General features: G+C 38.3%; 1 protein-coding gene across 3 annotated transcripts in view; it reads left to right on the top strand.

Annotated features, from left to right (window-relative positions):
• The window catches only part of ATP8B4 (ATPase phospholipid transporting 8B4 (putative)), a 257,660-nt gene that overhangs the window by 63,355 nt on the left and 172,250 nt on the right, over window positions 1-22,055 (top strand). For all 3 annotated transcript variants that reach the window (XM_038009971.2, XM_073012166.1, XM_073012167.1), the window contains 3 exons: window positions 2,832-2,945; window positions 5,599-5,697; window positions 11,102-11,163. In XM_038009971.2, coding sequence (XP_037865899.2) covers window positions 2,832-2,945; window positions 5,599-5,697; window positions 11,102-11,163 — 275 coding nt within the window. The remainder of the gene's footprint in view (window positions 1-2,831; window positions 2,946-5,598; window positions 5,698-11,101; window positions 11,164-22,055) is intronic.

Below are 22,055 nucleotides of genomic sequence, written 5' to 3'. Positions count from 1 at the left end.
ACATCAAAGTCCTTACTATATATAGACTTGTTGAGCCTGCTCTGCAGTTGTGTTTGGTTCTGGGCATCATGTTTTAAGAGAGATGCAGAGAAGCTGGGATGGATCCAGAAGAGCCTGACTGGGAAGAAATGCCTGTAAAATAAATCATGGAGAATAGTTGAAAGGTTTGGGAATGTCCAAGTCAGCATAAGTATTTATGGGAGTCCTATGAGTGGTTTTCAAGTATTTGAAGTTTATCAACATAGAAAGGCCTTAGACTTGGTCTAGGTGACCCCAGGAATGGAATTTGCTATGTGGCAAGAAGACACTTCTCAAAAGAAGACATACATGTGGCCAACAAATATATGAAAAAATGCTAAATATCACTAATCATTAAATAAATGCAAATCAAAACCACAATGAGATACTATCTCACACCAGTCAGAATGGCCATTATTAAAAAGTAAAAAAAATAAAATAAAATAAAATAACAGATGTTGGTGAGGTTGCAGAGAAAAAGGAATGCTTATACACTGTTGATAGGAGTGTAAATAAATTTAGCCATTAAGGAAAATAGTGTGGTGATTCCTCAAAGAACCTAAAACAGACCTAGTATTTGACCCAGCAATCCAATTACTGGGTATACACCCAATGGAAAATAAATCGTTCCACCATAAAGACACATGCACTTGTATGTTCATTACAGCACTATTTACAATAGCAAAGACATGGAGTCAACCTAGATGCCCATCAATGGTGGACTGGATAAAGAAAACGTGGTACCTATACACCATGCAATACTACACAGGCATAAAAAAAGAATGAAACATGTCTTTTGCAGCAGCATGGGTGTGGCTAGAGGCCATTATCTGAAGTGAATTAACACAGGATCACAAAACCAAAGACTGCAAGTTCTCACTTATGAGTGGGGTTAAACAATGGGTACTCATGGACATATATGGCAGCAATAGACACTGGGGATTACTAGAGTGAGGAGAGTGGAAGGGTGGGGGTAATGGTTGAAAAACTACCTACTGGGTACTAATGCTTGTTACCAGGGAGAGTGGATGTCCCAGCTCTTGTCTAACTTGGAAGAAAGATTTCAACCAAGAGACAGTAGGAAGACAGTGAAAAATTTTATTGAAAAGAAATATAGTGTAAAGAGCTTATTGTAGGAAAAAATGGGTACACCTCAAAGGAGGAGTGGGATGATCCTGTGCGAAAACAGTTCCAAAGGTTCTGCGCAGGGAGCTTTATCATGTTGGATTTTTCTGCAAATTACTGCCCCTGTCTCAAGTCTCCACCTTTCTCCTTTGCCTCGTTTTTCCTGCTCCTGCCTTAACTCCTCACCTAGGCTTGTGGGACCCTCCCTTACTGTTGGTTAATGTGCATGTGTGGGCTGGTGATCAATACAAATCCTGTCTGATGGTGGCCCTGCTCATTGCTACCATCCTAGAAAGGTTGTATAGTGGTCAAATCTATACCTGTTGGGCCCGCATACCTCTTTGGAATTTCCTTATCTGTCCTAATTTGTACTTGTGGTGCCAGGTTTCTCTTGGTAATGTCCCCTTTGCCTGTCTTTTTCCTTTTTTTTTTGGAGGAGTCTTGCTCCATCACCCAGGCTGGAGTGCAGTGGTGCAATCCTGGCTCACTGTGACCTCTGCCTCCTGGGTTCAAGTGATTCTCCTGCCTCAGTCTCCTGAGTAGCTGGGACTACAGGCATATACCACCATGCCTGGCTAATTTTTGTATTTTTAGTAGAGAAGGGGTTTCATCATGTTGGCCATTCTGGTCTCGAACTCCTGACCTCAGGTGATCCACCCACCTCTGCCTCCCAAAATGCTGGGATTACAGGTGTGAGCCATTGTGCCTGGCCCCCTTTGCCCTTCTTATTAGCATGTTGCTAACGACATTCTGACATTTTAACTGCAGAATGAATGATTATTGGGGTGTCTTAAGAGGCATTCCGTGGTGTTTCTTTCTGTATGGCTACCTCCTCTCTCTCCTACCCACATATGATTAAGTGCTGCCAACCCCCACAAGCATTAGAGATGGCATTAATATGCAAATTTTGGGTGGTCCCTCAGGTGTCAGCCTTCCCAGAGGTTTCCTTTCCCAGGAGCTCCCCTCCTGTTCATGTCTAGCCCTCTACCCACTCTAACATGCTCTTTACCTGGTGACAGGATCATTCATACACTAAACCTCAGTGACACATAGTTCTCTCATGTGACAATCCTGCACACATGCCCCTGAACCTAAAATAAAAGTAGAAAAAAAATAGTTGTTAAAATTAAAAAAAGAAGTTACAGGGAGGCAGATTTGGATTTCTCATAATAAGGACCATTCCAGCAATTCCCATTCTGAAATGGAGACAGGCTGCCTTGTGAGGCAGTCAGTTTCCCATCACAGGAGACCTTCTAAGAAAGACTTAGGAGCCCCTTGTCAGAGGTATCTAAAGGGGTCATGCTTTGGGAAGGTGGACCAGATAATTTCTGAAGTTCCCTCCTGCCTTGCAAGCCCCAACAGGAAGGAACTCAGTACCTGCATACAGTAGGTACTCAAGCAATGACTGCCAAATAGTTGAGTGCCTGACTCAAAAATCTCAGGGGTAGACTTTTGCATTTGATACATATTTTGTCACAGGTGAATTTATGGCATGGACCAGTAATTTCACCTAGTATCAGGAGCGTATCATCTTGGGGAAAATGAAGGCTTTGAGTCACACAGAGTTGAAATTTCCTAGATAACTGGCTTATCTTTCTTACTCTGGCTCAGGCTTGTAGGTTTTAGAGCTATTTCTGATAATGAGCAACGCCTTGCCCCAAACTAACATGATGCTATTTCTTTTTCAGGATAATCGTATCCACACATCAAAATATAATATTCTCACCTTCTTGCCAATTAATTTATTTGAACAGTTCCAAAGAGTGGCGAATGCCTATTTTCTTTGCCTTCTGATTTTACAGGTAATATTTAGGTTGCATTTCTTTATTATCTGTTTGTTTAAAGTATTCATATACTTTAAAAAAGTAGGTCAATTTACTTAGCTAAGTGTTCGCGATTAGGTAAAATCATCCTTTATCAGATTTTTAATCTTGTTGTTGCTGTTTCTCTTCACAAATGTGGGAGGGGTAGGAATGGTTAAAAAGTAGTACATTCATCATTTTAAACACTGAGGTCACTTTAAAACACAGCCTTGCACTTTATTGGAACCAAACCAGAGCCTAATAATTACTGTTCATAGCCTCCCTCCTTTCTCTATCTCCCTCTCACATCTACAGGGTGGGGATTGCCAGAGTTGAGGCAAAGAGTCTTAGCTGACTAAGACTGAGTAAGTTGCGGAGCTTAATTTTGCACATTTAATTTTCATTTAAGAACAGTGACATATTTTTAATATATGTAAAGTAAGTGATGATGCTATATGTTATTTCACTGTAGGGTGACTACTTTTACAGTTTTGAATATTTAATTGGTAGTTAATAACCTTTGCTTTTTCTCCCGTCTGACTAAAATTTGCCCTTAAATGAAATTTCAGATTTTATGGATATTTTGGGAAGGAAAAAATATAAATCAAGGAAACTACATACATATATACACATACATACTGTACACACACATAAATAGTTCATGTTAGCCAGTTATTTACCTAGTATTTATGTTAGCGTACTTCAACCAGATCAAACTGGTAGGTCGAGAATGGCTAAGAAGTAAGAAGATGGATTAGATTAATAGATTTGAGTACTGTTTTCTCTTTAATTGAATATCTATTTAAGAATCTTTATGTTTTAAGTGACAGAAATCTTAGTTTAAGCAAAAGACGAATATATTCATGGGTATCTCATTTCAAGTATTACTGGATTCATGGGCACAGTTTCATCAGGATGTGGCTTCTCTTCTGTATTTTTTTTTTTTTTTTTTTTAACACATTGACCTTTGTTAGGTAGGCCCTTTCTACTTGGTGGCCCTGACAGCTTCCTAGTTCCAACTCAAGTCAGAGAGATAGAGAGAGCAGGGAGGGGAGGGGGAAGCGGAGGGAGAGAGAGAGAGAGAGAACGAATGAGGGAATTACTTTTTCTGTTGCTCCAGCAAAAGTCTTGAGATTAGTTCTGATTGGAGCTATATCTTCATTCCTAAACCTGTTACTGTGGCTCAAGAGTTTGATTCAGTAATTGGCTTAACCAAGATCATATGCCAAACCCTGGATCCATGGTAGAATCAGTTTCCTAAAATTATGTGGACAGAAAGTGAGGGGATATGATGTTTCCCTAAGAAATAGGAGTATATTTGAGAAGAACTGGGTGCTGATCAGGAAAACAAAAGCCAACAATGAATAAACACCTTACTATTTATTGAAGAAAGCTTAGAGTCCAAGATTTCTCCTCCCACCTCTCCCCATGAAATCGTTTTTGGTTTCTTCAAGTAACACTTCACACCATTCCAGAATTTTGAATTCATTTCTCTAATGGCTTTCTCATTTGTGGCCAAAGGCTCTTCTTCATAGAATATTATATATAGAAGGGAACTTTGGGATGATTCAGTCTAACCTCTCCTTTCTTTATTGATGAAGAACTTAGACCCAGAGAGATTAGGTGGTAAGGCTTTCACTGTGAGTTGATGATAAACTAGGACTAGAATTTAGCTTTTCTGACACAAACTCAATATTTTTACTGCTACATCAGAGGCTTTTGAGTTTTTTTTAAAAAAGTCTTATGTAGAAGCTACTGTATAAAATCGATTTAGAGTTGTTTTGATGGGGCCTGATCTTTAGCCACTGACCATCTGTACCCCATCCTTTCCTGCCTGATGGCCCTGAAGCAGCTCCAAAATGAATCCCATTTGAAACCACTTGTCTAAGAGATTTATGTCACTGTGTCTCTCTTATGTGAGTGGCTTTGGATGTATAGGCACAAGGGAATAGGCCCTGGAGTCCAAGAGACCTAGTTTCAAATTTTAACAGTATGTGATCTTGGCCCAGTTGCATGATCTCTTAGATTCTTCATTTATAAAATGGGGACATGATACCCAGGTCTACAACATTTCCTGACTCCTGGTCACCAGTCATAATGTAGTATTCTGTGTTGTGTGCTGGGGGTACTATTTATGTGGAATACAAACCTTCTGGGATTATACAAAAGCAATGCTAGTAAGAATCTAACTCAGTGAACTTTTCCGAGGATTAAATGACATAATAAATGGAAAGTACCTGGCACAGTGTCTGGTGCAAGGCAGATGTTCAAATAATCTCTCTTTGGGAATTGGTAAAAAGAGTAGTTAGTAAAATTGTTAAAAGTTGAGATGAAAAGCTGAAAAAGATGGGTGAAATTTAACATATTGGAGAAAGTGATCATCTGTGAAAGATTTCAAGAAGCTTCTTCCCTTGCTATAAAAATTTCAGTTTTCAGTTAGGTAGTTTGAAAACAAGTTCAATAATACTTCTACTTTATGTGTCTTACAACCAAATACAAACACTTAAATTATTGAAAGTCAATCTTCATTTGTAAAAATAAGTCAATATAACCCCATTAATTTCTGCTAAGTCTTATAAAATTAAATGACACAATTTGGAAGATATATTTTCTAACTTTAAAAGCCCTAAACTATTTGGAATGTTTGTTTCAGCTAATTCCAGAAATCTCCTCCTTGACCTGGTTTACCACCATTGTACCTTTGGTCTTGGTGATAACTATGACAGCTGTCAAAGATGCCACAGATGACTATGTGAGTATTTGCTCTTGAGCATTCTTGAGGTCTCAATTTCAGTTATGGCTTCTCAGAAATAGATAATGAAGATACATTTGAAATTTTGAATGAAGTTATTTTGGTCAATATCATATAAAGCTATTTTGCTATTTGTTTGATGATTAATACAGGTACCATAGAACCAGAGCCTGTTTAAAAGCAAGAGGGTTTCAATAACTAGATTCACTTTCTTCTTTTATAGATGAGAAAACTAAAGCCTAGAAAGAGCTAATGATTTGCTAATAATATGACCAATTTGTGGAAGAGCAGAATTAGAAATCAACCTGTATTCACTCAGTGAAGTGTTACTTATTCTTTATCACATGTCTTTGTTTAAGTTGTGAGAGTTGGTAAATATTAGGTATTCTCATACATGCTTGTCGTTACATTAGGAATTACAAAGTCAAATATAGTTCACCCTTGAATGATGTGGGAGTTAGGGACACCAATTCCCTGTGCAGTCAAAAATTCGTGTATAACTTTTGACTCCCTCAAAATCTTTACTAATAGCCTATTGTTGGCCAGAAGCCTTGCCAATAACATAAACAGTTGATTAACACATATTTTGTATATTTATTATGCACTGTATTCTTACAATAAAGTAAACTAGAGAAAAGAAAATGTTATTAAGAAAATTATAAGGAAGAGAAAATATATATGCTATTCATTAAGTGGAAGTGGATCATCATAAAGGTTTTCATTCTTGTCATCTTCATGTTTAGTAGGCTGAGGAGGAAGAGGAAGAGGAGTGATTGGTTTTATTGTCTCAGGGGTTGCAGAAGCAGAGGAAGGGGAAGCGGGAGAGCAGGCACACTCAATGTAGCCTTTAGAGAAAAAAAAGTCTGTGTATAAGTGGACCTGTGCAGTTCAAATTTATGTTGTTCGAGGGTCAACTGTAGCTTCAAAAGTCAGGAAACTAATGTAAATAAGTCAAGTATAAGGCAATAGATAGTTTTAAAGTCTGCATAACCCAAAGGAAGTAATTCTCAGTCAAAGACAAAACACAGTCTTGGGAAAACCAAACATTCTAAATCCAGACAAATTATATTTTCATCCTGAGTGATTACATGTGCCCCCTCAATAACTGTCTAAGCCAATGAGTTACAGGTTTATATTCCTAGCCCAAGTCACTCCTCTGAGCTCACACCTATATTTCCTGTTGCCTATTTTTAACCTATCTGTGTCTTTAAAATGGTTTTCTTTTAGACAGCATATATAGTAGGGTAATAATTTTTAATAAAATCTGAAAATCTCTACCTTTCAATAGGAATATTTAACCCATTTATATTTAATATAATTATCATTATGATTGGGCCATCTATCATCTTGCTGTTGCTTTCTATATGCCCCATTGGCTCTTTGTTCTGTTTTTCTCTGCCTACTTTTAGATTAACTGAGTATTTTTTTTTGTGATTCCATTTTATCTTTATTATTGGCTTAACAGACATACTTTTTCATGGTTGTTTTAGTCTGTAATAGTCTATCTCAAGTAATCCGGCTTCAGAACACTGGCACTTACTCACCACACCCCTCTGTGCTAAGCTATATAGATAATGCAAAAATGAAAGAGACACAAAAACTGAAGTTAAAAAAAGCTTAACATTCAATAGAGGGAGATGGATCATGTACATGAATAACAATAATATGAGATAAAAATGGTGTGAAATTCATAATTTAAAAGAACCAAAGTGCTTTGGTTCTTTGAGGAAGGAAGATGACCTTCAGTAGCTAGATTGATAACAGAGGTGGGATGTGTGAAAGAGAATTAGGGAAGACATTATGGAGAAAGTGGGAACCCACTCCTGCTAAGAGTAGTTGAGTATGGTAAAGACATATGGGAAGATTTGTACTTATCAAGTTGGTTTATGTGATGTTTCCTCATAGTTATCTTACATATAATTTTTTGATAAATCAACAATTTGATGCAAGTCATTTTAAAATAGCACACATACACACAAATAATGTACTTGTCTTCATATATCATTTTTTAAAGAATACACAGGATACACTTTTCATTTCTTAATGAAATTTCTAGCCTATTTCATGGTTCACATTTTGACTATAACCTTTGAGATTAGTTTTTTTTTTTTTGAAACAGAGTCTCACTCTGTTACCCAGGCTGGAGTGCAGTGGCATGATCTCAGCTCACTGCACCTTCTGCCTCGCAGGTTCAAGCAATTCTCCTGCTTCAGTCTCCTGAGTAGCTGGGACTACAGGCATATGCTGCCACACCTGTCTAATTTTTTGTGTTTTAGCAGAGATGGGGTTTCACTATGTTGGATTTTTTTTTTTAATTTTAATTTTTTTTTTTTGAGACGGAGTCTCGCTCTGTCACCCAAGCTGGAGTGCGGTGGTGCGACCTTGGCTCACTGCAACCTCTGCCTCCTGGGTTCAAGCAATTCTTCTGCCTCAGCCTCCTGAGTAGCTGGGACTATAGGCACGCACTATTACATCTGGCTAATTTTTTTGTATTTTTAGTAGAGACGGGGTTTCACCGTGTTAGCCAAGATGGTCTCAATCTGACCTCGTGATCTGCCTGCCTTGGCCTCCCAAAGTCCTGGGATTACAGGCGTGAGCCACTGTGCCTGGCCCTGGATTTTTAACAAACACATAGGATCCATCCAAAACTGATGAGTAATATCACATTAAAGTGGTTAGCTTCGAATGTTCCTGGAGTTCACTGATTCCTGTGAGGTTGCCATTGTTCAAGGTACTTTGGGAGCTCTTCTTATAGAATTGTCTTCTGAAGGTCAGTGTACAAGGTAGTTTTATGACTTAATGGCTTCACAGTTTTGGAAACAAATGCTACTTCTCAGCCTAATCAAAAACCTTATCAACCAGACATGCTTTCTAAGAGTGGCTTTCTTATATTTCAAAACATAAGACATCTCATTATGCCTTTTCAAATGACATAGAGCTTGATTCTCAAAGGATAGAGAACATTCTGAAGAATGGGCTATGAGCTCCAGAGGTAATTCTAAGAGAGGAAATTTCAACAATCATTTGAGCAATGGCATCTTTGGAGTAAATATGTGGTTTTTCCATGTTATCTGATTTTTCAGGGAAATGGCCTTAAAGGTCTTCATTATAGTCACACTTCATAGAAGAATAAATGGTAGAGTAGAAAGTATATTGGCTTTGGAGAAAGACACCTTACTACCCTACCAGCTTACCTTACCATGTACTGACAGTTTGACATGAAGCAAATGACTTAACTTCTCAAACATTTCCTTTTCTGTATAACATGGCCAATGACACCAGCACTGTTGGGAAGACAGAATGAGATGATATGGGTAAAGCATCAGGTATAGAACCTGGCTCACAGAGAATACACAATGAATGTAGCCCTCTACTCACTTTCTTTCCTGTGGAAGTTCCCCTCTATGACTTCATATTTAATTCTAGAGGAGAAATTGTCAATAATAGTCAGGCTGGGCTTGAAACTACCATTTCTAATCCTTCCAGGCTCCATCTACTCCAATATCAAGTCCTCTTGGTAAAACCTGAGCAGAAGTAGAAGTGGTTGCATCTCCCAGAGAGTGAACTGCTCAGCTTTTGGGGGATGAGCTGACTGGTCTTTTTCTGTGATGTTTAGCTGGTCAATTTAGGAGATTTACGTGACTAAACAAAAAGTCTCCTTTTGATTCCGTTGCAGTTAATGCTTGAATGTGCCTTCACTTTTGTGATGTTATGTGCCAGTTCATTAACTGGACACCTTCACCAGTCAGGGTCTTGGCAAAACACAGAAGTCACCCTGAAATTGGGTGGATTGGAGAGTTTAATAATGAAGGGATCATTTACAAAGGGTGTGGGCAAGGAAAAGCAGCTATGACAGCAACATGGGTGGCAATACTACTAGACCTAAAGAGGCAAAGGAAGGAAGCAGTGACCAGATATGGAGATGTATTTGAGGCCTGTTTGTAGCAGCTGCGGCTATCTGTGGAAGCAGCCATTGCTAACCCAGCTAGAAGAAAGCCAGGGGATAAATTCCCTCATTTCACTCTTCTCTGACCCTCGAATCTTCTGCCAGTACTGTCTGTTGGCCAAATCTTACCAGAAGTCAGAGGGCAACGACCACAGAGCCCAGCTTTTCATGGCACAGGGCAGAATAGAGAAGAATGCCATGTAAATATTGTGGAGGAGAGAATATTCAGCAACCCCTCCAAATTATGCACTCAGATCAAATGATGTTTCCATTTCTATTGTTCTACTAGTAGAAAGAAGTTTTCATGTCAATGGGTGACGTGACTTAATTTACTCCTTTATCAATATTATAAACTATTTTTATGTTAACAAATGCTAAATAACTTTGTTTTCTTATTTTTACTGGTAATATCTATTAACTTATACCTGCCATTCTGAGTTTGCACTGGGCATAGCATAATAGAAAGATTGGGATGGATTTGGGAATGCTGTAGAAAAAGGAAAAGAGCTGGTTGAAGCATTTTATATTTTGTGATTTTGACACAACATTTTGTATTTAAGAAAAAAAGAAAACATTCTGATGATTAAAATCTATGAAATCAAAGTTTCTGGCTCCTGAACAGACTACCCCATTCATCTGTGCACATAGGCTAATTTGCTGAAATAACTGTATTATAGCCTATTACTAATGGTATTACTATTTTCTCTATATTACTTTTGTTTCTCTTACAGCCTACTGCTACTACCTGATCATGACATTTCACATAGAAAGACTTACCTGAATGACTCCTAATTTATGAGCATAGTAGAGAGCTCTTAATAGATTCTTTCAAGCTATATAAGATACTTATATTTCTGGAGTATACAATAAGAAATACAACCATTTGGACATAAATCGCAAATCTGCACCAAATGTGTTTCAGTATTGGATTCTAATTTTTGTTTTTAAATGCTCAGTACTTCATAAGATCACTGTTAACAATTAGAATTTCTGGAGAATAAAAATTCATGTTGTTACAAATAACTTCTTGACTTCAAAGAAATCCATAAAACAGAAAGAATGATGTTCTAATAAAGCATTGAGTACACATGGGAGAGAAATGGAAGCCCCATTCCTTGTTAAAGACATCAAAATTAATACATGGTTTTCTCTGGGACTATAAGGTACAGTAGAGAGCATATTGTCTTCTTAGAAGCAACTAAACATGTGCGGAGATTGGAAGAGTACGTGGCTAGCCTTGTTGTTTCATTGGTGACATCCAGAGTGTAATGTAGTGAGAAGGGTTTTGATTTAGATTTAGAACATGTAGAGCTGGGTTCACAGTAAGCCAAAACAGTGTCATCTTAGACCAATGACAGCACTGTTTAAGTGGATGAACTCAAAGTATTGCCAGTGTGCTTATTTGGGCTGACAAAGTACCTTGTAATGTGTTTTCTCACAAACACTTTGATTTTTCAGTTTCGCCACAAGAGTGATAATCAAGTGAATAATCGGCAGTCTGAAGTGCTCATCGACAGCAAGTAAGACATACGTTTTTTGGGTTATTCTGAAAATTTCTAGGACCCTGAAACAGCTCTTGACAATTGGTGGCATTCTCTTTTAATTAGATATATGATTCTTTTTGCCCTTTATTAAAAATTGAACTTTAATTCCATTTTATCTTCATGGCTTTCTTTTATGTTTAGCAAATGCTTCTGCTACCCACTCAACTTTGACTTCAGATTCCTTTGGAGTACCTTTTGTGGAACACAGACATATCTTTGTCACTTTCCATTTCTAGATCCAATACTATTTAGAATTGGTGCCTGTGGGGTTTTGTATGTGGTAGATGTTTCATGAGTATGTGAATTATTTAATTTGGTAATCTCTGGGGAATATTGTAGAGAGACTTCTGACACGTTACTGTATCAAGTGATAGTGATAAGAATTTTGTATTCACTTGATAGTGGAATTTAGATGGACCACCTACCATAGTACAAATTTTTCATTGCTTTTATATTCATCCATCGATGAAGAAAAAGTATTTTTGGGAACAGTACTAGAATCAGAAATGCTTTGAAAACACATGTGTTTATACACAAATGATAGCAAAAACACCTCCAGAAAACTTAGCAGAGGTAATTTTAAAACTTCTTTCCATAATTTCTTACTCTCTTTTTCGCTATCCACCTCCTTATTTTTTTGCTAATGATAACATGTGGCAAAGTAAATTTTAATGATGTACTTAAACATGGCAGTCAATCATATCAGGCAATGATTTTGAATCATTTGTATACTGTGAAGAATGTAATTTTTAAAGAGAAAATCATAAAATGAATTAGCCATATGTGAGGGAAAATGCTAAAGATATCAAGAGGGGCTAGGTAGCCTAGGCAATCCATGGTGATATTGAAGTAATCTCTATAACTAAAATATTGACTGATTACTAATTACACAATGAATACCTACAGCTTTTCTTTTGACTTGTTTTAGAAAATGATGTAAAAAGGACAGTGAAGAAAAATGATCTTAATCTAAAACCATAGTTTTAGAGACAGAGCCTTGGAAAGTGTGATCCTGGTGTGACATGGATAAGCCATAAAGGTTCTTGGACCCCCATGGTTCAATTCCGGGTTAACGGGTTTTGAATCGTTGCCACCACAGTGTGGTGTTAAAAGTATGCATTTTGCACTGAGAGACCTAAGTATGAGTTTTGTCCTACTCTGAATAATTCTGTGGTCTTGGGAAAGTTTTAAATCTCTGTTAGCATTGGATTTCTCCTCTGTAAGGTGGGGTTATAATGGGTTCTCTCCTATGGATGGAGTTGCTGTGAAGGTTAAAGGAGTTCTGTAGAACGCTTGGCCCAGTGTCTTGTGTGTTGTTAGCATTCTCCATGTAGTCTTGTTACTTCTTTAAAAGGCTCTTTATAAGACAGAGTGTGTGTGGTTTTGGGTAGTACTGCTGCATATCTTGACTTTCTCAAGTCTGAAAGTTCTGACTGGGTATTAGATCTGATGTTAATATGTTCCTTTCCCAAGGAACATCTAATCATCAGTCTCATTACTTTGAAGTCTCATCTCATATAAAGTGTGTTAAAAGTAACTACACTTACATAGTGAATTTGAACTAATAACTCTAGCATATCTTTTATTGTCTCTCAAATTACCAGTCAAAATACCTGGATTGTGATAGATGTTGGGGCCTCTATTTGGAGGCCATGAGATTAATCCAGTAACTTAGATATTCAGAAATTTGATGACTATATGTCTCCCACACATGGTGGCTATAATTATCATTATCATTTGAAATAGTATTAGTGTACTTTCTTGTGGTTTTATTTATCTTTTTGTTAATTCCTTGTGAAATAGTATGTCTTTATAACTCAATATGGTGTGATGTTTTGAAAAGCATTGTTGCTGATCCTGTAAAGTTGAATTGAGAATGGAACGGAGTATTTTTTAGGATTCAGTGAAAAATCAGGCAAAAATGTCCATTTGAGAGATTACCCACAACCTTGAGCTCCTCTAGGGTAGGGGTCCTCTCTCTTGATGGTGTTTGTGTCCCTTGAGCCTATCACAGTATCTGTTGAATTTTCAAACTAAGCTGTAACAAGTGTCCTCGCAGAGAGGGCAACCTACAAGACAGGCTTGTTCTGTTAAATTTTGCTAAATCCCATCATTAGCCAATTCCAGTGCATAGGATGGTAGTTTCTGTAGAATGTGCTCAGGCTATGGAGACTGGCTTTTCACTTTTTGGATTTTGAGATATTGGGGAAATCAAATGGGCTTAGATCTGAACTAGTACAAGGAGTGTTGAGTCCTGTGGAGTTGGTGGTTATGGAGGATACTCTTGGGGTTCTGCCCAGATCTGCCTGTCTTCCTGTGCTCATCCCCAAGCACCCACGTACATTACTTCTAAGAGCTTGCACCTGCCACTTTCTTCATGGCATGGCCCTTGGGATATTGGACCCAGTGACCAACTGGGGCAGGCGTGTGAAACAGCAGCTCCCCTGCCTCAGGTTGGACCAACTCTGAGGTGTAATTTGCACTCCTGAGTGCCCCTCGAGCTTGGGCTGAGGACAGGACTTGCCTGCAATCATGTTCTTGCTTGGTTTCTTTCCCTTTCCTGTATCACTTCTCATCTCCTTTCCCAGTTTCTCCTAGAAATACTTTCTTAACGAACCACTTGCGTGTGGATACTCATCTCAGGATCTGCTTCCAGGGAAGCAGGTATAAGATAGTAGTTAATGCATAATTAAGCCCATGGCAATATTAAGAGAAAATATTTAAAAAGTGTTTTGGCCCTATCCTTGGCATCTGTGGGCCACAATTCAGGAATAAAGTAAAATGGCTGGAGGGGATCAGGGCCCTGGGAGTCCAGGTGTTACTGGGGTGGGTGTCACATTGGGTTGGGCACTGCCAGGTGCTCGTGGCTTCGCTTGTGTGTTCCCGGCAGATGGTCTTGGGCTTAAGGTCTTCAAACTAGGGCAGGAGCCATTGGCATGTCCTGGAAGGAGGCAGGGCATAGTCGGCTTTGGAGAGGAGGACCCTAAAGGGAAGAAAGTGGGATGAAAGTAGCAGTCAGGAAATCTGGGTCTTTGTAAGTGATTACTGTGTGACTTTGGGCAGTTGATTTTCCTTCTGGGCTTCAGGTACCCCTTCTCCTGTGATCAGGAGCCAGGAAGGTGGGTGGCTACATTCAGATTCAACACGTTTATTAACTACTGTGTGTGGGCCCCAGTACTCCTACACTTAAGTCTCATAAAACATTAAGGTGTGGGTAATAGTGCCCCAATTTTAAAGATGAGGAGATTAAGGCCCTGAAGGGATGACTAGCCCAGGGTTTCATGGCAGGTAAGAATCTACATTAGAGTTCTATCCATTCATGATGCAATGTGTCAAGTGTGGACTTTGTGGTCTGATCAAGTCTTCTCTATTTATTTTATGTTTGAAGGGCTTTGTATATAATCATAGAAATATAAACATCATTATGTAATATATATGTAGTTTACCTATATGTTAATATACATATGTAAATACACACATACCTCCACACTTTCAGTGCCTGGAGCATTACTAATTAACATTCTTAGCACCATGTGATTTATAATGTAAACCTCAGCCACGATATAATTATGGAAGTGAAACCCTTCCCTTATTAACTTTCCTTTACAATTGCACTTTTTTTGTTTTCTTACTCTATTCCTTTCAAATCAGGACAAATCTTCTGCCTTTGCAAACTGTTGTAATATGTGAAAGTGCTTAAGAAATGGGTGTTCTTTTAGCTTTTGGTAAAATCTTTTGATGACTTTTGTTTTAAAAGTAAGTAGCGGTGACATGATTCCTTATTGTGGAAGTTAACGTGACTGCTGCACAAGAAGTGCACATTCTCAGCCCTAGGCTACAAGATACTGTTGGCGAGTCTGTGAGTACCAATACATACTTAAATGTTTCATAAGAGGATGTTTCCTCAAGTCATGCTAACTATTCCTGGCTACCGTGGGAGCAACTGGGCAGGTGAGGGGCAAGTGAGAGGGATCCTGAAAGTTCCTGCAGAGGTCACCTAATCCCATGCTCCTCAAACTGGACATCATATTAGAATCACTTGGGGGAGTTAAAAAATACCCACATCCCATTTGCAGCCCAGAGCAATTAAACGAGGGTCTTGGAGATGAGGCCTTGGTGTTTCTTAAAGTTTCCAAGATGGGTCTAACATACAGACAGGTTTCTGAGCCTCTAATTGAAGCCATGTCTTTACCCATATCTGTCTGTTTATACTTATATTTTATGTCTGATTTTAAAAGACATTCAATATCCAGGTGTGGTGGCTCATGCCTGTAATCCCAGAACTTTGGGAGGCTGAGAAGGTGGATAACCTGAGGTCAGGAGTTCGAGACCACCCTGACCAACATGGTGAAACCCCATCTCTACCAAAAATACAAAAATTAGCTAGGCATGGTGTCAGGCACCAGTAATCCCAGCTACCCAGGAGGATGAGGCAGGAGAATCATTGGAACCCGGAGGGGGAGGTTGCAGTGGGCCAAGATCATGCCATTTGTACTCCAGCCTGGGCGTTTTTTTTTGTTTTGACACTCGAGGAAGGGAATTCCATTTAATCCAAAAATGGTAAGCATCTATACACCATTGGTGGGAATGTAAATTACTCAGCCACTGTGGAAAGCAGTGTGGATATTTCTCAAAGAACCTAGAACAAGACTACTATTTGACCCAGCAATTTCATTATGGGGTATACACCCAGTGGAAAATAAATCATTCTACCATAAAGACACTTGCACACATATGCTCATTGCAGCGCTATTCACAATAGCAAAGACATGGAATCTTCCTAAATGCCCATCAATAATAGACTGGATGAAGAAAATGTGGTGTATATACACCGTGGAATACTACATAGCCATAAAGAAGAACAAAATCAATCATGTTCTCTGCAGCAACATGGATGCTGCTGGAGGGTATTATCCTAAGTAAATTAACACAGGAACAGAAAACCAAATACCACATGTTCTCACTTATAACTAGGGGCTAGTTATTGAGTACACATGGATATAAAGATGGGAACAATAAACATTGTGAACTACTAGAGAAGGGAGAAGGGGAGCAGGACAGGGATTGAAAAACTACCTATTGAGTACTATGCTCACTACCTGAGTGGTAGGATCATTTGTATCCTAAACGTCAGCATCACACAATGTTCCCATGTAACAATCCTGCACATGTATCCCCTGAATCTAAAACAAAAGTTAAAATTATTAAAAAATAAAATAAAATGATAAGCCTAGTTTTTCACATAATAAATATTTTAAAAAGCCAAGGATTCTCTGTTCATTCTTCCAGGGTGCTAGAACCCCTTCTTTGTGTCATTATTAACAAATAGAGTCCATATCACTTCTTAACATTTTTGCTTCTCCAACGTCTTCTAAACTTAACATTTTGCATTAGAGCAGTCTGAGATCAGATGCTTCAGTGCAATTACCCTTTATTTAGTCGGGATATTTCCCTGACATTTTTAGATTTTAAATTGTACTTGACTATAAGCTTTTTGTGCAGCGTTCTACTTTATACTTTCCTGCACATTGATAAACTTTGCTTAAATCTCTGAAGCTCTCGTAGGCCTGTTTCCATCAATCTTATTCATTTTTGGAAACTGTGTGTATTATGGGGAAAGGAAGGAGCTTTCTTTTACTACTGCAGAATATTGTCTCTGCACTTTCCAAGTCTGGTATTTCCAGAAGCTGCATAATTACATGAACAAACATACTCTTTCAATAGGAACAACAACTTGTTTAATCAACTTTTCTAGTTTAATTGAGTGATGACTCCCATTGGATATTAGGATTTAAAATTCTGTTTCATTTTTTCTTTGGTGTATATTTTTTTCCTTTATAAAAGCAGCATATATTCATTAAGAGAAATTTAGAACAAACCTGCACATGTGTCCCAGAACTTAAAGTAAAATTTAAAAAAATAAACATTTGTTGAATCAAAAAAGTATAATACATATAAATCCCCAAACAGTAACAATTGAAAACAATTTGAATATGTTTTATATTACAATAATTAACTATATAGCATTTAAAAGTAAAGTATATAAAGTAGTAGTTCTGGTCTGTAGCATCTTGATAGCAAATTTGGGTATTGATTCAGAGGGGTGGCTAGCAGATCCTTCAGGCAGCTAGGAAGGACCTATTCCCACTTTCCTTGTGCTTCCAGGTTAGAGGCATGTAGACCTATGGTCAAGAGATTTATAATTTGTTACTATATTCTTGGAAACAACGTACCCCGGAAGGTGGTGGTAGCGGGGTGGATATATATGATATTGCCTTCTGGTGGATTTTATCCAGTGTGTCAGTCTTGGGTAAGAGTGAATTATTACTCTTATTAAATATTCTCTTACTTTTTCTATTTGAGCACCTGCAACAAAAAATCCCAAAGATCATTGAACTCAGTGTATTTGCAGCTGACACACATTTTGTGTGTATGTGCAACTTGTAAGGGGGAGAGTGAGATCTTGTTGATCACATGGGATAATTAATGTACCCTCAATTGCGTTATTCCGTTTCAATTGTGGGCTTAAAATTAGAGTGGTTAAACACAAGGCACAGGACCAACTGCCTGAGTCTTTTATCTCCAGCCCACCCAGATTATGTATATATTATGAGGGTACCATTAGGGGTAGGGGAAAGGTATTTTGGGTCTATAGGAGCAGACTTGCAGATTTGAAAGGAGATTTTGAACAGAAAAACTTGATTCTTTTTTTAAAAACCATATTAATAAAACACACTTTTATGGGTGTAACAGTGACACCCATAACAGTGAGTTCAGAAGCAAGCTAACAAGAGTGGTCTCAGTGCTTTTTGAACTCAGTGAAGTGGTTTAAAAATTAATATTCAACTCACAGTAATACTGCTTCAAAAACAATTTTGCCTTCAATAAGTTAATTTCAGTTTCTTAAGTCTTGGACTGATCATTTCTTGGGCAGTTTCTGGTTCTCAGCTTTGCAGATGGAAGGGTTCCTTTGCCAATGGGCTGGTTTCTGTATGTGAGCCGTGACATTATTGTCGTTCTTTTAAATGATTTTCCACTGTAATCAGTTATTATATTGCATGAATACAATTTTTAAGGATTGAATTTCTAAATGGTGACTATTTCCCCAAATGAGGTGCATCTTGACATAACAGGAAATTATAACACTTTCAAAACTGCACATGGGTTTTCAGTGGCATCTCTTAATTTCTTTTTAAAGTTTATGTGACCCAGATGTTTGCTGTTCTCTTTTTCTCTTCTTAAAGCTCCTTCAAAGAGTCCTCTCCCATAAAAGGCTTAGAGGGCAAGGTAGAGTTGACTGAAGAATCTGTGGGGGAGAAACTTGAGGAGCTTTATTTCATATACTCCTTAGCCAGCAACATGAAATCCTGTTTCAACATTTTTCTTCACCGAAGTTCTCCTCCTCAGTTTTTGACCTTTTTAATGTCTCCTTCCCCCATTCTGTGCTCAGTGTAGCTGGCTCTATTCTCCCCTCTCTCGGTGTCTGGGGCACCAATCAATTAGCTCTTCAATGACTGACCTTTGCTGGGGGGCCAATTCTATCAAAGGTTATCATTCTGAGACAATGATATCCCTGCCACCAGCCTCCAAAAACTGGTATTAGCCATCCCCACCTCATATGTGTGCACCCAGAGCACCCAGTGCACCTGGAGTACCTCATGCTTCCTTGCACCTATTGCTGTCAAATAAGAGTCTGTTTATTTGTTCATCTCTTCCCCTAGACCCCAGACTCCTTGAGGGCAGTGACATGGGTCCTAATAGTCCATGTGTCCATAGCACCTAGCACAGTGGCTGGTACTCAGAAGTGTTTCTTAAATATGGGATGGATGGGTAGGTGGATGGATGGGTGGATGAAAACCATGAATCCCTGCTGCTACTCTCAATGCTCCTATAAGACCTCTATCATATCCCTGAGGAAGCCCTAGCACATGCTGATTGACACTGAGCCAACTGGATTATTGGAATGAAATTCGTCCCCTGTTACCAATAGAGCCTCTTAAATCTCCACTGCTGTTTGTGTGCTGTCCTCCATGAAGCCCTCTCCAAACTCAATTCCGCTTCTCAATACTTAACTTTTCTTCTTTCCCCCTGCAACTCCATCATACTGGACTGAACACTGGACATTAAGCAAATTTAAAATCCAGTTAGTGTTTATTGTGAAGGAATGCCAAGATTATGGAAAATATACTTTACTGCACCATAGACAGTAAGTTCTCACTTAACGTCATGGATAGGTTCTTGAAAACTATGACTTTACGTGTAACAAAATGTAACAAAATCAAGTTTTTTCTCACCTATACTATAATAAAAGACTTTGAACTCAACAACGTTATTTGAGGACCTGCTGTATGTTGTTTCACTTAAAGTCACAGTTTCCAAGAACCTATCAGCAATGTTAAGTGAGGACTTACCATATTCTCCATTAGAAAATACCATCAACTTTCTTCACATCTTGAAAATCTATTCTTTCTCCATCATTAGAATCCATTACCTTCCTTCTTCAATATTCAGTATCACTCTCAATTATATTTCTCAGTCTTCCTCATCTCACAGCTCTTCCACAATACCACTGCCAGTCTTCTTTCCATATGTTACTGATGATGTTACTTTTTACAGTAACCCAAATTTCCCAGGTCCGTTTGAGTCCTTAGATCTGATTTAGACATCATTGCTCTTACTTTCTGTGCTGTCTACTTCTATCTTTTCCTTTTCCTTCCAGTATTGCACATCTAATTCTTATCAAAGATCAGTAAGTAGAGAGAATTAGAAAGTGCCTAACATGGAATAAGGAAATAGATCTCAGGTTTTTAGAAAACTGGTCAAGTTTAAAAACGTTCCAGTGCTCCTGAGTTATAGCTTCAAAGCACCATTCCCAACCAGGTTCCCAAAACCTACCAAGATTTTTTACCACCCAGCATTGTTTCATCTACAGAGCCTGTATACTGACAAGAACTTTTGAGAGCTGTACATTCCTAATGAGATGAGTCATTTTGCTCCGCACCTTACCCAGAAGTAAAAACAACAAAATGTGAGAGTATCCTGGCAATTCTACAGATAAACCTATCCTGTACCATATACATATGATTGCATTATATTTGGGGAAAACATTATATCTTATTAAACTCTGTATCCTCAGCATATTGTAGGTTGGTGCAAAAGTAATTGTGGAATCACTTTTACTTTTGCACCAACCTAATAGCATTCTGCCTGACACAGAGTAGGCAGAGAATAAGTGTCTACTGAGTGAAAGAATGAACAAATGAACAAACATAGACCCTCTCAAGTAAAAACTAAAAACAAGTGAATATTAGTCTTCTAGGGCTGCTATAACATGTCACCACAAACCATGTGGCTTAAAAACAAACCATCACGAACCAACTGCTTTAAAACAACTTTGACCGGGTGCAGTGGCTCACGCCTGTAATCCCAGCACTTTGGGAGGCTGAGGCAGGTGGATCATGAGGTCAGGAGATCGAGACCATCCTGGCCAACACGGTGAAACCCCGTCTCTACTAAAATACAAAGAATTAGCCAGGCTTGGTGGCGTGCACCTGTAGTCCCAGCTACTCGGGAGGCTGAGGCAAGAGAATCGCTTGAACCCAGGAGGTGGAGGTTGCAGTGAGCCAAGATCACGCCACTGCACTCCAGCGTGGCAACAGAGCAAGACTCCATGTAAAACAAAAAAAAAAACAAAAAAACAAAAAAACCCAAAAACAAACAAACAAAAAACTAACAAAAAAGCTCGGCAGAACTTTATTCTCTTGCAGTTCTTTAGGCAAGAAGTCCAAAATCAAAGTGTTAGCGAGGTTGTAAACCCTCTGGAGACTCTAAGGGAGAATCTGTTCCAGGCCTCTCTGCTAGCTTCTGATAGCTTTAAGCATTCCTTGGCTTGTGGCTATGTAATTCCAATCTCTGCCTCCACCTGCACATAAGCTTCTTTTCTGTGTCTCTTCTTTCCTTCTCTTCTCTCGTAAAGACACTTGTGGTTGGGTTTAGAGTCCACCCTAATCCAAGATGATCTTACCTCAAGATCTTTAATTTAATTATGTCTGCTAAGAGCCTTTTTCCAAATAAGATCATATTCACAGATTCTGTTGCAAATACCTTTGTACTATTCAACCATGACAGTAGGATGTAGTATAAAATAATCTCAATTATTTTTAAAAAGGAATATTGTGTAGAGAAGCAGAGAGGAAAAAGAAGAGGAGGAAGCAAAGATGGAGGAGAGGGAATCATAAAATTCAGCCACAAATTAATTGTAGTTAACTCTGATCTCGGTAGCAAGATCAAGGGCGATTTCTATGTTTTGTTTGTACTCTTCCAAGTTTTCTTAATTTACTACCGACACCAATTAAAAATGCATGGAAGAAATTAACCCATTGAAATCATGTCAGGAAGTGTGAAGCAAAATGCCCCTGTAGTAAAAATTTGCTGGGAGGAAAAATTGATGAGAAATAGCCAACAAATGCTGTTAAAACATTTGTTTGGTTTGGTAGAGACAACCTTTGAGCTCTGAATGAGACCACATTTCTTCACTATAATATTTTGATCTCTTTTAGCTTTCAGATTTTAAGATCCTAAGAAAACTTTACGTTTTTAAAATTAATGTTCTAACATCTCCGAGGCCTTTGTGGTTGAGGTTTGAGTTTGTTTGTTTGTTTGTTTTTTCAAAAGAAATTCTGGATCTCCTCCCAATAACAACTGAGAAAAGATGCATAAACCTATTTTTTTTTGAAAAGAGAAAGAAAAGAGTTTTAAATGGTACATAGAACTTGGTGTATCTTTAACTTCAATTATCATCTAAGTAAGATAAATGCATCCTGGTTACAAAAGACCCTGCTATTTTGGTGATTCGCTGCAATAGATTT

Source organism: Chlorocebus sabaeus, chromosome 26, assembly GCF_047675955.1.
Source record: "Chlorocebus sabaeus isolate Y175 chromosome 26, mChlSab1.0.hap1, whole genome shotgun sequence".
In the NCBI taxonomy this organism is placed as follows: Eukaryota; Metazoa; Chordata; class Mammalia; order Primates; family Cercopithecidae; genus Chlorocebus; species Chlorocebus sabaeus.
This window is presented reverse-complemented; position numbering and strand designations above follow the sequence as displayed.